Below are 17,231 nucleotides of genomic sequence, written 5' to 3' on the forward strand. Positions count from 1 at the left end.
TTTTTAGAAGGTTTTATTGAAGGAAGAAGTATACAGAATCAGGAAAATCAGTACAAAATCTAGAGAGGTCAATGAGAAAAGTGCAGTGTTTAATTTTTTTTCTATTTTTAACTTCAAAATATTCCTTTAACATAATCAGTAAGAACTGTAACCATGTAGCTTGCTCTATATGGTTTTAAATATACTTTAACTGGAAGATCATTGTAATTCAAATCCATTCAGTGCTGCTTCACTTTTGTAATTTGTTAAGATTAAGTAGTGTACCCTGCACCTATTTTAATGATATAGCACATTGATAACATTTGCATTCATTGAAAGCAATGTTTACTGACACAGCCTTTGCACCAAAAAATTCTAAGAGGCCATCTTCACACATTCAAATAGCTGGAAAAGTAACCAATACAGCTTAACCCCGGGTTACTTCTGAATTTTCCAAATTAGTGTAACAGAATTTTTAAATTGTATACTTAAAAAAAAGTTGATAGAATTACATTTCAACAGTGAAAATGATACACTCAAGGTCACAATATGCCAATTCAATCTTTGCTCCATCATTCAAGAAGCAGTCAGGCTGATTTTTAACTGGATTTTGCCTGGAGTTTTCTTAAGGGAACTGTGAAAACTTTATTATAAAAGATGGTAAAGTTGTCAGTGACAGAAAAATCAGGGGGTCAACAGAGGTAAAAGAAGAGGAAGGTATCTAAATAGAAGTGAGAATCTGTAAGTTGTGTGTGGGTATGTAAATTAACATGTAATTTCTAAAGACCCTCCAAACAAGAAAAGAGTAAGAGGTATTTGTAAAGAGGGAAAAAAAAAACCAGCCTAAGAGATGAGACACAGCCATTTTGATGGGGGGGGGGGGTGTCTAACTACACAATGAGGTCATCTTATCTCCCGGAAGTGACACGTAATCACCTGCTTTGCACTAGCTCCGCCCCTTCCCTCAGAGGTCCCGCCCCTCCGCCAGCAGCCGGGAGAGTGTTAGGGGGCGTTTCTCCAGGAGGAAAGCTGTGAGCTGCGACGCTGAGGAAGGGGACCCCAAAACGTCTGGCACTGCCCCCTCCAGGGATCACTTTGGACCGCCTCACTCGGCCCAGCAGGATTCAGAAACGCCGAGGGGTCAACCTGATGGGTTTCGGGGTCAACGGAAGAGGGGAAGGGGAGCCCTGGCGGGGAGAACCCCCCGGCCCCCCGCCCAGCAGCTGAGGAATAGGAGGGCGGCCATCTTGGCCGGGAGGGTAGGGCTGGGGAGCTGCGGGCGCCGTGCGATTGGGGGGCTCGCCCGGAAGTGACGCCAACTACCCGGAAGCGGAGGGGGTTCCCTGGCCCACTCCCCCCTGTTCGTTTGCTCCCCCGCTTCCTCCCCGCCCCCCTTCCTCTCCATTCGTTTCCCCCCCTCCCCGTTCCCTGCCTTCTTCCCCCCCCTCCCCGTCCCTCCCCCCCAACCTCCGGAGCTGGGAAGAGAGTCAAGATGGCGGCGAAATCCGATGGCGGTGGCGTGGGGGTGGGCTTCGCCCAGCTGCACAACCTGGACGAGGCAGTGGGCAGCGGCGGCGAGGAGGACGGGGAGCCCGGGGGAGGCGGCTGCGGCGGCGGCGGCGGAGACGGCAGCGAGCCCGGCGAGAGCAGCTCGCTGCACATCTGCCACTGCTGCAACACCTCCTCGTGCTACTGGGGCTGCCGCTCCGCCTGCCTGCGCTCCCTCCTGGGCAAGAAGCCGCGCCGCAGCGCCGCCGCCGCCGACGGGGGGGACCAGCCGCTGCAACCGCCCTCGGCCGCCGGCGCCGACCGCCACCCCCCGACGCCCTCGGCCGCGCGGCCGCAGCCTCCGCCGCCGCAGGTGGAGCGGCCGTGGCTCGACTGCCTGTGGATCGTGCTGGCGCTGCTGGTCTTCTTCGGGGACGTGGGCACCGACCTGTGGCTGGCCCTCGACTACTACCGCAAGGGGGACTACGGCTACTTCGGGCTGACCCTCTTCTTCGTGCTGGTGCCGTCGCTGCTGGTGCAGAGCCTGAGCTTCCGCTGGTTCGTGCAGGACTACACGGGCGGCGGGCTGGGCGCCGTGGAGGGGCTCAGCAGCCGGGGTCCCCCCATGATGGGGGCCGGCTACGGCCACGGCGCGGCCCGCGGCGTCCCGGGCGCTGTGGGCTCGGCCACTCCGGGGGCGCAGCGCCTGTGCCGCCTCTCCGTGTGGATCTGGCAGTCGGTCATCCACCTGCTGCAGATGGGGCAGGTGTGGAGGTAAGAGCACTGCGGGGATGGGGGTGGGGGTCTGGCCAGCCGCCCTGCGGAGGGTCCCGCAGGCGAGGCCGTAGCCCTACAAGGCTCGTTCCGCCCTCGAGGTGCCTCGCAGGTGGGTCCCTCTGACGGCCCCGGCCCGGGGTCTTGAAGGAGGGTTTTGCCGCGCACTTCCCTGGAGTCTCAATAAGACCATCTTTTGATTTGAATCCTTGGCCACGCCTTTTGGCCCAGGGATGCCCAAGCCCCGGTGTTTGTCTTCATCCTTGGTTCGCACCTATCCGAGACCCTGCCTCATCCTTCCCCTCTCCTGCATCTCTGTAGACCTCTGTTTTCCCGTTGTCCATTTCCCCTGTATCTCAAGATAACCAGTCGCTAAAGCTTTTGATCTGCACCTCAGCTCTTCTCCTGGGGCGGGAGTGGGGGAACCTTCCTTCTTCCAACCGGTTTGCACTCGGTTTTTTCCCCTAGTGAGACATCTTCCCCTCTCCCCCTCCACCCCATCTCCTCTCCGCAGTGGCCTGTGTGGGGCCCAGTGCAAACACCCTCGCTGCCTCTCTTATTTAGCACTCCTTTATTTCCACGCCCCCTCCTCCCTCCCCCCTTCCTGCAATCCCGTCCCCTGTAAATGACTCCAAACCGCTGCCTTCTTTGAAGAAAAATGACTTTTTGCTGGATTAGACGTGCCCTTTTCTTAGTGACAGGTAAAATTGTATGGTATGTGATCAGTGTAAGCATTTGTTTTTAATTCTCGCCTTCAGAAAATCAGTCAGCCACCTAGACACCTTCTCAGATGGAAGCTTGGTTTAGGTAGCCAGGCCAGTGTGTAGGTGATTTGTGTTTACAGAAGCCCTAAGCTTGGCCCGGTGGCCCTTTCCGTTTTTGTAAATTTCTCGTGTGCCAGGTGAATTCCTCAAACACCACTTGCAGATGTTCTTTTTGCCACCAGCCTTAAATGGCTAAACTGAGGAAATTATCCTATTAAAACCTTGTTAAATCTGTGCCCTCAAACTTAAATCAGCTTGAGTGTATTCTGTGAACAGTGAGTTGTAAGAGCATTTGTGAGAGAAAAAAATCTTACTAAAGGTGAATTACACGAATTACACAGAGGTACATTACTTCTCTGTAAGAAGACATTTTGCCTGGATTACCCTGACTCCTCCAACTAGTAGGAGATTATAGGTGCTCAGTATTTTAGTTAACTGAGCTATACAGTTCATGTCTTTTGAGTGGTTTGTGCAGATCTCTATTCAGAATTTTAAATAAATATGTTTCAGAAAGCAGAAGCATGGGATTGAGTTAATGAAATCTTGAAGATGAATGTAAGAACTTTGTCCTGCAGAATTCTCATGCAGATTCTGAATAGGGGACCTGTGAGTGGTTCTTGGTTTTCCTGGTCCACCCAGGGTTGTTTACTGGTGTTCCTAGATTGAACCAGTCAACCTTTTCTCTAGCTATATTTGTCTGCAGATAATTTGTTTTCTGTTGATAAGTTTATAAGAAGAGAGGGGAATAAAATAGAAAAAAAAAGGATGGTTGACTAACTTTTAGCTATTTTGAGCATAGCTTGGGGTCAAGTCAAATTTTGAAGTGTTTTGAATTTGAAATCTAAACCTAAAACACCTCCAATCACCCAAATCTATACTGAATCAAAGTGTGTTTTATATTGGGAATACTTTTTTGATTTCTTGAAGGTTGATGAGATATAAAGCAATAAGGCTCCGGGAGAGGGACAGAAACTATGGGGAAGAGAAAGATTTTGAAATACTAGTAAAATTTAAAGCGAGGATTCTACTGACAAGCCTAAGTCACTTATCTTTCCTCCAAGTCTTAGACTTCTAAGTGTGGACAATCAAAAGCTTGGTGTCAGGTTAAAATTCCTAAGAGAATTGTTTCTAATGCAATCCATTCTAGCTATTTATTAGTAAGTAAGCTTTTGGGACATAATGAAATTGGAGTTTAGTTTCAAAAAATTTTGAGGCAGAATACTTTTCCTTCAACCGACCTTAATCTTAATTGTACTTGGGCAAAGTAGAAATACAGATTTTGGAACACTGACAAGTACATTTTAAGTGTAAATTTAGCTTTTATAGTTGTTTAAAAGGAGGTAGTGCATTATTTTCCCAGATCTTCATTGAATTTTCAGGGTCTACAGTGGTCTATATATATTTTTAAAAAGATGCACGTGCTTCAATTATGTCTGAATTGTTTTAATCTTTTTCAAGATTAGAATATATGTCTAAATAAATATTTCATTAAGTTTTAAGAGTATGATGCACTACAAGACATGCCAATTCAGCTGTTATTTATTCCAACATAGCAGTACTGCAAAAGAAATATTTATTGAGGAAGGATTTTTTTTTTATTTTAATTTTTTTCTAGTATGCTGGTGTTGCTTGAAATATTTCAGGACCAGGGTCTGCTCTTTAATACCTGCTAGGCATGTGGCTTGCATAGAAATCATTCACATGTAAAAGCTTTGGAGGAAGGTTTTTATTTTCTTGTTTTAAAATGTTGGCAAATTCGTGTGTATAAACATACACCATCTCAGTTTTTACTGCAGATCTTTTGGGGTTACAGTTCTCTTATTCATATTTGTTACTTAAATTTTGTTATTTTACATGATCATGTGCAATAAAGGTTAAAGTCTAGAAATTATATCATTGATTTGGGCTACATTTCTAAGAACAGATGTTGGTGAAGTTGTACATTGTCAAAATCTATTTCATTATGCCATGAGTACCTGTCTCCTATCATATATATTTTTTAATAATATAAAATGATTTCACTCCTGTTTGGACAAGGCACAGTGCTTATTTAAGAAATTTTAGTTTCTCTTTATAGTAAGGTGCAGGCTTCTATGAATATTGCCTTTCAGGATGGAAAATACTGGAAATCTCTTTCACCAAATGACTTTACAGAATGTAATAAAATTTTTTTGGCTGAGCCAAATGATATGAAAGAGTAGTCTGTAGGGTGATTTGGTTGCATGAACCTCCTTTTGCACAGCACTACTGTGATTAAGTCTATTTTAATGCATCCTTTATCCTTACTAATAACTTAACATGGAACTTCCTTCTTGCGTAGCTTTATGTGCTCTATTTTTCAGGCATTTTTCCTAAGGGTGACAAGTATATGAGAGTCACTCATACCAGGAATATGAGCCACCATGGGCTCTAATTCTGTACAATGTGTTGTTACTAGAAAGTGAGGTAATTTTCTTGAAGGGTTAGACCTTAGGAACATTTTGGTTTAGTTTGCATATTGCATTGTTGTATTTAAGTTTTTCCTTCAACATATTGACCTTTCTTTGCTTTTGTGCTACCTTTAGCTGGTGCTTAAGTGTGTTGGCAGCTCTCTGCAGTCTAGAAGCAACAGTTCTTTAACTGAAATTTCATGTAATGTTATGATGTCACAGCCAGATCACTAATGTCTTGTTTTATTTAAATTTTTTATGAGTGTGCTTTTACCCTTCTATTTTACAAAGTTAAAGAGGAATTTACTTAATTGTATTTAAAATTTTTAAAGTGAATGTCAGCTTTTCTTTCTCTTAGGAAGTGACATGGGTAGAGGGTTGCCTTCAAGGGAAAAAAAAGGTATTTCAAATGTTAAAATGGCATCATCAATCTGTGAACAGTCTAAAGCTTTGTTTTTAGCATTTTTGTTTGTTTCAGGACTTTGGTACAGCTCTCTTTATAATCAGCAAGTGTGGCTAGGCTGGTCAAGAGGTAAAGATGCTTTTTAAATTACTCCCACACCCATTTCCACGTAGGAATACTTGATATATTATAGGGCTTTGTTCTTGTCGAATATTTTAGAATAGTGGTTCTTAACTCTGGCTGAAAATAGAATCTACTACAGCTTTAAAAAAAAAAACAGAAAGAAAGAAATGCTCTAGTACTGTTTGTTAGACCCGCTAAAGAATCCCAGGATGGGACCTAATCTTAGTTTTAGAAGCTCCACAGGTGGTCAAATGGGCAGCTATGTTTAATTTGGAGATTGTTATTGGATTTATGTTCTTAATAAATATGATGGAACAATTGGGGATGGAATGGTTTGGTACTGTGAAGTTTGGTTTCTGGACAGCACCATAAAAAAGTGACTTTACCTTGGAAACATGAGTGTCTAAAAGCACTTGGAGTTGTCTCCAGTGTGTGTGCTTATGATACTTAGTGTGTTTTTCTTTGAGCCCAAGTATGCATCATACTCTAAAAGGATTCCTAAATTCAAAACAGTCTTTAGTAAATGTAGCCCACTCCTCTGCCTTTTATGTGATTCAGTAGTAGTTTTGTGATTATGTTGAATGTAAAAGGTATATTTATTTTAATTTTGAAATGATTCTCTTGAATAGGCTTGAGGTAAACATAGCTGGGATAACAAGAGGTGTCGGACTAAGTGATCTGTTTGTGATGCCCCTCTAGTGCTAAGATTTTGTGATTTAAGAAACTCATTCATGTGGGTCCAGGATACTAGTTATAGTCACATTAAAAGATTATTTATATGTATTTGTGTGTTTGTGTGGGTGGGAATCTCAGTATTGTAAGGATATCATTGTTTTTTTATTGTATCTATAAATTTAATGGAATTCTGTTTCAAAGGAAACTCAATGGGATTTTTTGAGGAGAAATTTAAGAAAAATTTACTTGAGAAAAGCAAATGTGTTTTGAGTAGTCTAAAAAATCTTGAAGAAAAATGTTGAGACTTACCTTATCAGAACATGGATGTGCTATCAGTATATAAAGTGTTACCAATTTGAACAATGTGCTGCTGGCAGAGGAATTAAGCAAATAGATAGTGAAGTAGAAAAAAAGTGTAAAAAATTGACAGTTTTGTGGAAATTTAGACAGTAAAGTTGGTATTTCTAATCAGTGAATAGAAAAAAAGATTATTTAACAAATGATATTGATGGAATTGACTACTCAGTTGGGGGGAAACGTTGATCTCCACATAAAAATTCTAAAAGAGTGAAAGATGCAGTAAAATATTCAACTGTAAAAACTCTAGAAGAAAGTGTAGGATAATTTTATGTGATTACAATGGGCAAAGCCCTTTGATACCATCAAGGATAAAGGGGACAAATATAATAACATAAAGTCTCATCTAGTTATCCCCCTTACCCACCTGAAAAATTATAGAACATGATTAGCTGTGAGTTAAATTTAGATAAGGAGTTAGTTCCAAAGTAGAGTGGCTATGAAGAGAACATCTCTGAAGATATTTCAGTTTTTATATATTAATTTTATAGGAAGAAGAGAGAGAGGGGAAGAGATAGGAACATTGATCTGTTCCTGCATGTGCCCTGACTGGGTATCGAACCAGCATCCTTTGCACTTAAGGATGATGCTCTAACCAGCCGAGCTATTCGACCAGGGCTTAAGATTATTTATTTTGAATGAACAAAAACAGTAAGAAAATGGACATTTGTGGTGAATTTTTAAGGGAAGGTGATGAAAAAATGGCATACTTTGAGTAAAATTGCAACTAGTGATGAAGGATAGTTATTTCCAGAATGATATAGAAACAAAACCTCAGAATCTGTCTTACAGAAATCTAGCAGTCCAGAAATCTAATAGGCACATGCCAGAAATCAGGAGCAGTTCAGTTCTTTTAAGATCATTTGCTTTGATTCTTCAAAATTTATCCATAGAGTCAATTGGTTAAGCTTACTTAAGAGGTAAATTCTGGACTGTTCAAATGATTCTGTGGGTTACAAAATGAAATAAATAAATGGTGTCTTTAAATGTTGCTATTTTCACCAGGGGCTCTCTGCAAACAAGATTGTGGCAAAAACTTTAGTTGTCTCCTGAGGATATTTTGTTTACTTACTTTCTTCTATTCAGAAATTCTGGATTTCTTATTTGGCTCTGAAAGAGTTAAAAAAATTTTAAAAATAAATTATGAAAATATAGTCTCATTTAGAAAGTTCAGTGACTTTTAACTGTTACCTGTAGACATTCTCCTATTTACCACTATTGGAGATATTAAAAAAAAAAAAAAGACTCAGGGCATTTCATGGTATAAAGGAAACATTTGAGTTGAGAAATAAATTTATTCTACAAGTTACAAAAATATCTCTGGTCTCAGTTTCCTCATATTTATATCAAATAGGAGTTAAAGTGATCTTTAAGATCCCTTCAATTTTGAATAGTCTACCGTGGTATTAGTATTAGTGCTCTGAAGTTTTAAAGAAGGAATTTCAGATTCTAGTTTGAACAATTAAATATTTTTAAAATGTATAAACTGCTTTGAAGTCCTATCATGTTATTTTAAATTACTAAACAAATTCTCATTGACTTTAGTCACTTTGCTACCTGTAGAGGCATTTTATTTTATTTTATTTTATTGTTTTTTTTGTAGAGGCATTTTATATGTCTCTTGTTATTGTTAAAATTAATAGTAGACTTCTTGAGAAACTTGTTATGCTGGTTTATTAGTAAATTTTGTGAATTTGCCATTTAAGCTAAAATCAGAGTATTTTAAATTGCTTCTTTTTTTTTTTTTAGTTTTGTGTTTTAACCTTTTTACTCTTAGATTAAGCTAAAGCAATGCATGTATCTAAGTTACACATTTTGGAGGTTTTTCTGAATTGTTTACCAAGATTTTTTTTTATTGGAGAAGAACCTTAAAATCACCTACTGCAGTTTATTGTTTGAGATGTATTCTCCGACTTTGAAAAGTTAGTTTTAGTAAATAAAAAAAAAGATAACTTCAGTGTTAATTGTGAGCTGTTCTAGGAAATAATTCTAAGTGAATTTTCTTGTTTTTTTTTTTCTTAGATTAAGGTGTAGGTACTTTTATTTAAAACACTGGATTTATTCTTGTATTATTTATTTTTTAATTATTTTATTCAAAAGTATATAAAACTGTAAGCCTACTTTTGCCCCACTCTGTATATCACTTTTCCCCTGAAGTATCAAGACAGGTGGTTTTTAAAATAACTTGTTTTGAGGACATTTTTTTTCTTTTTAAATTTGAGGAAGCTTTTTATGTTTTATCTTGGTAGTCAATTTTTAGAGCATAGATTGTAAGGCCATCACTTACTTCTAGGAAGATATTTGAATACTCAGTTCATGAAAGGTAACTAGAACAGTTTTCTTCACTTACAAGGGAGGTAGAGTTGATGATTGCCAATAACCCTGGCTGGATGCTCTCAAAGAACCATAGGTACATGAAAATTTTTTTCTCTTTTTCACCATTATGTCTCCTTTTCATTTCATCTTAAATATACTGGAAACATGAAGAAAGATGGCAGAGGTAAGAAAGACACCAAGTCCATGCTTTGGGCAGTGTGCCAATAAAATCACGCAGGCGGGAGTTAAGAACCAGGCCCTTCCAGATAGCAGACACACTCCACTCTTCCTCTTCAGCCGTGTTGCTCAGGGTGGTCAGAGGACCGTCTGTGTTAGCGTAGGCCTGGGTCTTGTTAAAATGCAGATTTACGGGTTTACTGCAGGTGTAAGGAATCAGAGCCCTGGGATTTGGGGCCAGGGAATGTGTATTTCTGCAGTTTTTGTTATGGAAACATTTAAGCATACAGAGAAGTAGAAAGAGTAGTATATATTGAACATCTGGATTCAGTAATTAACATGGATAGTTTTATCTGTGTGTGTATTTAACATGTATCATGAGGTTGTATCTCTCCATACTTCACTTAAAATAAGTAGAGTAATTCTACAAAGCCACACTATCATTACCCCATCTAAGAAAATTAACAATAATCCCATAATTCTATAAAATCATCTAATAGCTGCTTCACATTACAATTTTCCCAGTTATCCCCAACATCTTTTATAGTTTTACCCTCTAGCAAACAGATTTAATCTGTTTTAAAATTCATGCATTGCCTTTATGTTTCTTTAACTCTAGAACAATCCTCTTTTATTATTTCCTTCAGGTCAGGACATGGACCTTTGCAGATTCTAGGCCAGCTCTTTTCTATGTTCCATGTTTTGGATTGCCTAATTGTTCCCCACATTTGTTGACTGCCCTCTGTGTTCTAGGTAAATTGTAAGTTACATCTAGGGTCTTGATTATATTCAGGCTATATATTTTAGTCAAAAGTACTGCTTTATATTATACTTCATGTTTACATCTTAACAGTAGGCATGGTACCAGATTCATCCTACTATTAGCGATATTAAGTTTATCTCTTGGTTAAGGCTCTGCCAGATTTCTCTATGAAGGTACCTTTTTCTATTTGCAATCAGTAGGTAACTTGTGGGGTAAAACTTTGACAAGGTGTCCCTTTCCTGTTTCCTAATAACCTTTTACCTAATAGTTTTAGTGACCATTGAGAATCCTTGCTTATATCAATTATGAAATAATTGGTGGGAGATGAGATTGTATTTTAAACAAGGTCTCTAGTGAGTCTTACCTTCTCTAAAGTTTGAGAGCCACTTGCTCTACTGGACCCGAGGGGAAAAAAAATCTGTCCTGGAGAAGTTACTGTATGAATCTAGGCACTGATGTATTTTCAGTGGGTGTCAGTAGACAAGAGTTGAAGCTTCATGTTACTTTTGGAGGAACAGAATTAAAGTTTATGCCTCATGCGTCCCCTGAATGAAACAGCAATAAACTGAGGTTAATGGCTAGTAGAAGTGTTAGGAGAGTGGAAGAGGCATGTAGGAATCACTGAGGAGGAAAGGAAATAATGAAAAATCCGTTTTTACAAGTATTGTCTCATTTAAATTATCATGTCCATTACACAGATGAAGAAATGGCGTTAGAGAGATTAAGTAATCTAAGTCATTGGTAACTAGTGGAGGCAGGATTTGAAAGCCAGATCTCACGACAAGATATGTGCACTTTTACTACATCAGACTTCTCTTGTAGTAATGATCAGGAGATTCTTCTCACTAATTACTTTACTTTGGGACTTGGCTGTTCTGGCTTATTGAAAGTAGAAGAATGGTATTCTTAAATCACTGGGGCCTCTTGATGAACAAACTGAAGTTCTTTGAGGTCTCTGATTTCTAGTCTGATAGGATAGGTTTATAACTCTTATAGTTGATTATAACCGCTAATGTGATTCAGACAGCTGAGTAGTACCCACTACGTGTCTGTATCCTTAGGAAATTATTTTTCAATATTTTACCCTAATCTCTTTCTCAGGGTAGACACACCTTCCAATCCTGTGATTTCCACATTACAGGAAAGAAGATATAGGGTTGTATAGGGTTGACAGTACCCTCTTGGCCAATCTTTATTCCTTCAGGTCAACTTAAATCTGCACCCACGTGTCACCTGGTTCTCTCTTGACCTTCTGGAAACACTGAGAGCAGCAGCAGCTCTTTCCTTAAGGGTGTAAAGCATTTGTTTCCAAACCTTGGCTGTGCATTGGAATTACTTGGGGAGTCAGATATTTGGGTCCCATCATAAGAGATTATGGTTCAATAGATCTAAGATGGGCCTTAGAACCTATATATTTTAAAGCCTGTGTTTTGAGGGAGTTTCCCAAGCAGTACCCAGATAGGGATGAGAACCATAGTTTTATAGGCTTTAAACCAGTATTTACAGTGACAGTTCTCAAGGAGGAGTTTATATTAGAATCACTTGGAAATATTTTTTTAAACTTTAGCACTAGGAATATCAGATAGAGGAATGGAATATATAAAAGAAGCTCTGATAATGATTGTAGTGGAACACCAGTATTTAGACGATCTCTGATCAGACCTTACTCTTAGCTAGAATGGGTTGGCAAAGTATTTATTAATCAAATAGTAGCTGTATTTGCCATTTACTATGACATATAGGTTGTCATATACTAAAGATTTAGAATATTGTAAAGACATTTAACATTAAAACTGTATGGCACATAACTGAATATTCCTTTGACTCAGAAGCTTCTTTGGAAGTTTGAAGTACCTCAAGGTCATTAACACGAATTATCACTGTTGGTGTTTCAGAAGTGCCAGGTTAGAGGTATTTCACTGTGGTGGGGAAGTTGATACTCAGTTGAGAGTGCATTTCATGTCTCAGATTTTCAGAAATGTTATAGTTGTTGAAATCAGTTCCAAGAATAAGATTCCTAAAAAGAAGCTGGTGAATGACGGGGGAGAAGTGACCTAATAGGTATTAAATTGGTATCATTAGAGGCAGAAATGAAGGGAGCAAAGAAGAAAAATGACATACTTACATTTTGTTTGATAGATTCATGGAGTTAAATAACTAGGGGAGAGGATGTAAAGGGTCTACCGTGTTTTACTCTACTACTTTATGCTGGTAAGGACACCTAAAATCTACACACACCAGAATAGCACCTCTTTGAGCTCTATGTGTGAATGTGGTATGGCAGTGGTGAGAAAACCCAAGCTCCTGGGGGAAGCTCAGGGTCAGAAATCCTAGGAGAGGCAATGTCGGGCAGAGATGGGACACAGGGAGGATGGGCAAGCACAGTGTAGAACAGGTTGGTTCCTCTGTGATTCTGGGTCAGAATGAGCAAAACCTGATATCCGTCAGTTTGCTTGGTCATAAGGAATACTGCTTTGGAGTTGTCAACTAAATAGTAGTTATAAATAACCCTGTATATTTAGGATGCTGCCGCTTTGCCTTCTGTAAAGGCAGTTTTCATCAAAGCTGACTCTGAAGGAAAAGTTTTTGTCCTCCGATAAAGAATTTATTATATATTCAAAATGTAAGCAATCTCAAATGGTTTTGCTTAGACCTGGTGGGTGATGATGTGCCTTTGGCTTGGAAGAGAAGCTACATAAAAGATCTATTACAGGGGGCCTTGGATTATGACACAGTTCCATTCCTATGACAGTGACATAACCCGAAAATTGGTGTAAGTCAAAACACACTCTAGCCTAAGTCACTTATCTATCCTAACACAGTTGTAAAATCATAACCTAGAACATAAAAACACAACTAAGCCACAGAAAAAGGAAAAGGACATAAATATACTGTACTGTACACTGTACTGTAATAACAAATTGATGAAAAATGAGTGTAAAAAAATGCCTTACTTTTATTCCTGTGTTTGGCTTGCACACTGGAAGGGGCATTGCAAGGTGAGAGAGAGTGACCTATTGGGAGGAGGAAGCTGGAGAGGCAGGAGAACCTGCAGAAGGTGCTGGAGATACTGGGTCAGGTGAATCAGGATTGCCTAAGGAACATGCAGGAGACACTGGAGATGATTCTACCTGCACTACAGGTGTTTCATCTCGAGAAGCAACTGACGTAGAGGGTACAAGATCTGTTGCAGGCCTCTCTACATTCTTAAAGAATTGTTCCAGGCTAGTCTGGACCTAGTTCGCCTGCGTAGTCCGTAAGTATGACGCTTAACCGTATAAGCCTAAACACTCATGTCTAAATTTTTTAAAGTTTTTTTGGGAGTGAGCGTCTTAAACTCGCAACATCGTATGTCAAGACTGTCGTAACTCAAGGACTGCCTGTATTCTGTTTGCTGATTAAATAAAAGTCAAGATTAAGCTGAAGTTAAAAGGAATTACATTGTAAATTTGGAAAACAATTAGAAAGTGTTTGTAGCATTTTTGGACTGTATTTGAGGTTTCCATTATTTGGTAGGCACCACATAATTTTTAGGTAGTTTTCAAGGTGTGGTAATTTAGGATTAGATGAGATAGGATCAGGCATGTTACAAAATTTTGAGTGGGGCCCTATGAGGTTGGAGTATGTCATTTTGCTTATTTGCTTGGCATTTGCGGTTTACCATCTCAATTCACGGTATGTTCATATGTACCATGATGTGATATATGCATTCCTGAAAAACCTCATTCTGCAAAAGTCACGCTAAAAGTAATAGGGCTGTGAAAAACAGGATTAAGGCTAGACTGCTTAAAACTCTGTAATGAGAGCACTAATAAACATAATGACAATCCAAATAAAAATGCTAGCACAGGAGATGGGTGACATACGCACTTATCATCATACCCAGATGATTCTAATCCTTATTTTATCCTGGAACATTTTTTTTCTTTGATATGTAGATTCTTGTAGGTGTTAGCTTCTCTTGGAGGCCATTTTTACCAAATTTAGAGCTCTGATCCAGGGTGTAGCCTTCATGTGTAACCACAGCATCTCTAGGTAGTGAGAACCATAATGGATATTGAAGCCACTAAACCAGCTGTCACTACTTGTACCAGAGGGAGGTACTTGGGTAAGAGTCTCACCTTTTTTCTTAAAGTCTTCGATCCCCTCCAACTCCCAATCTTTCTCATTATTCATGAAAAACCTTGTCCTTGATAGCCTCAGACTTTAACATGCTGGGAAGATTCACTCATGAACCAATAGTCTTTCCCCATTACACTGTTGTTACTTGCATTTTGCCAGTCGTGTGTGAAGGAATCCATTTTACAGAAGCATGCTTTGTGGCATAACTGACATTTTTGAATCTGTGATGGTGTCAAGATGCAGTTCTTGAAAATGTCAAGGTTGTATTGTTATGGGAAATTTTAGTTTTGGAGATACTACAGTGGTTCAAGATTAAGTGAAATTTATTGTTCTTCTCATGCTTTTTTGGCCCTTACATACAATAAAGAAGTGAAGAGGGGGATATTTTAATCCACTTTTAAATTTCTTCTTCTTTAACGTAGTCATTGGATTTCGGAATGTGATAATGTCTCAGTGCCCCATCAACACTTGAACTAAAATAGTGTATGAAACAGAATTGGTTTTAAACTTTGGTACATTTGAAATGTTGTTATAGTGAGGCTTTAAATTAAAATTCATCTGAGCATACAGTAAACAGAAAAAGTGCAATAGTAGCCAGTTGTCAAGGAAGAGACTGATGGGTAGAACAAACAGACGGCTTACAGCAATATAAACAATCTGTTTTCATAGGGCCTTTTTTTTTCTTTTTTAAGGATGCTTGGGAGAACTTCCAAATTAAGTAAAAGTTAAATATGAAAGGCAGCGAGTATGCATGTATGTTAGTGACTATTACAGTTTGTTTCCTCAACTGCAGTAACAAAAATTTCTGTGGTTTAACACAATAGAAATGTATTATCTACTGTAGGTGGTCCTGGCTGAGGATGGCTTTGACATCCTTTAGGGACTCAACACCCTCAGCATTCAGCCAATGAAAGGAAAGAAAATTTAGAGAAAACATAATTGCTTCTTAAAAGCCCAAACTTATAGTGATACACATCACTTGTGCTGACATAACATTGTGGAGAAGTAGTAGTCCTGTTACCATAACCCAGACCCAGGGAGGCTGGGAAGTGTAGTCTAGCCCTGGCAACAGTCTTGTCTCATTCTGTGCTCAGACCAGGTACACTTCAGATTAAGGGAGGTTTATGGTATGTGTGTATGTGTGTGTGTAGGTAATGTAAATACTATTGCTTAAAATATAAGTGAGACAATTTGTTTTTAAAACTTTGATTTATGTTTCAATTCTATATTTTACAATATGAGAGCCAAGTCAGGTCTCCATCTCATTGTATCCTTTAAAAATATATATATAAACCATTCTCAGCTTGAGGGTTATACAAAAACAGGCCAACCTCTATTTTATTAATGATGGGGAGAGGGCTGAGTTTTTTTTGTGTGTGTGTGTGTGTGTTTTTTTTTGTTTTTGTTTTTTTTATTTTAGAAAGGAGAGAGAGAGGGAGAGACAGAGAGAGAGAGAGGAGAGGAAGACCGAGAGAGAGAGAAGGGGGGAGGAGCAGGAAGCATCAACTCCCATATGTGCCTTGACCAGGCTAGCCCAGGGTTTCGAACCGGCGACCTCAGCATTTCCAGGTCGATGCTTTATCCACTGCGCCACCACAGGTCAGGCCCCAACCTCTATTTTAACTGGTCAGGTAAAACATATTTAAATTAACATTTAAAAATATAATTAAATTTAATAATTTTAGTATGAGCCATACTAAATTAAAAATAATGAAATAATAGAGTTTTAAATAATATTTCTTCAGATGAAATTGTACTGAGGTAAATAGCTTTCATAGACTAAATAAAAAGTATTGTGGCCCTTATACCCGAGCCTTGTCAATGTTTCAAGTTTTAAAAAATAATTCATCTAGTTTAGAACAGTTTGGGATATGTGGCCATAGCTGATGTAACTTGAACAAAACCATGACCTGTACATGGGACCTTGTTCTGCACTATTTCCCAAGTAACTATTCTCAAAAGTCACTCCTTGTTTTCATCTGTTAATTGTACAGGCCACCAAACATATAACCTAAAAATTTTGCAGAATTTTTACCAAATTTGGAAATTTATGTTAAAACTTGATACTACTAAAATTTAGTGAATTCTGTTTGGTTAATAAGTGCATGAATTTAAATTATCGAAACATTCCTTGAAAGGCTGTTAAAGCATGTAAATATGATTTAATGTTAAACTGAAACCAAAATGTCTTTGTCAGGACATGTCAGAATGTTGTATAAGTTCTTACACAAATCCATAAAATATTTATATAAGAGACCTACTATTCTACTATTGAAGGTTTAACAGTTAACTGTTTTTAAGATACTTGTTCTTTTAATTCCAAATATTATTTAGGTTATATTTTCTGATATTTTTTTTTTTCCTTGTGAGAGAGACAGAGAGTTAGAGAGAGGGACAGATAGGGACAGACAGACAGGAAGGGAGAGAGATGAGAAACATCAATTTTTTGTTGTGGTTCCTTAGTTGTTCAGTGATTGATTTCTCATATGTGCCTTGACCTTGGGGCTAGAGCAGACTGAGTGACCCCTTGCTTGAGCCAGAGACCTTGGGCTCAAGCTGGTGAGCCTTACTCAAACCGGATGAGCTCGCGCTCAAGCTGGTGACCTCGGGGTCTTGAACCTGGGTCCTCCACATCCCAGTCCAACACTCTGTCCACTGCGCCACCGCCTGGTTAGGCTCTAATATTTTTAATTGGCTTTTAAAAATAAGGTTACTAAAACATTAAAATAATATATATATATATATATTTATTTAGGGACTATTTAATAATTAAAGTTCCTCTTCATAATCTTACTACTACTTGAAGCTGTACCAGGGGTCTAGATAAGGATCCTTGATACTTTTCTTGCAAACCAAAATCT

General features: G+C 39.0%; 1 protein-coding gene across 1 annotated transcript in view; it reads left to right on the forward strand.

Annotated features, from left to right (window-relative positions):
* Positions 1-1,406: 1,406 nt before the first annotated feature.
* Positions 1,407-17,231, forward strand: part of XKR6 (XK related 6) — a 259,812-nt gene continuing 243,987 nt past the window's right edge. The window contains exon 1 of the mRNA XM_066388054.1: positions 1,407-2,241. Coding sequence (XP_066244151.1) covers positions 1,472-2,241 — 770 coding nt within the window. The 5' untranslated portion in view covers positions 1,407-1,471. The remainder of the gene's footprint in view (positions 2,242-17,231) is intronic.

The sequence above is a fragment of the Saccopteryx leptura genome, chromosome 1 (assembly GCF_036850995.1).
Source record: "Saccopteryx leptura isolate mSacLep1 chromosome 1, mSacLep1_pri_phased_curated, whole genome shotgun sequence".
Lineage (NCBI taxonomy): Eukaryota > Metazoa > Chordata > Mammalia > Chiroptera > Emballonuridae > Saccopteryx > Saccopteryx leptura.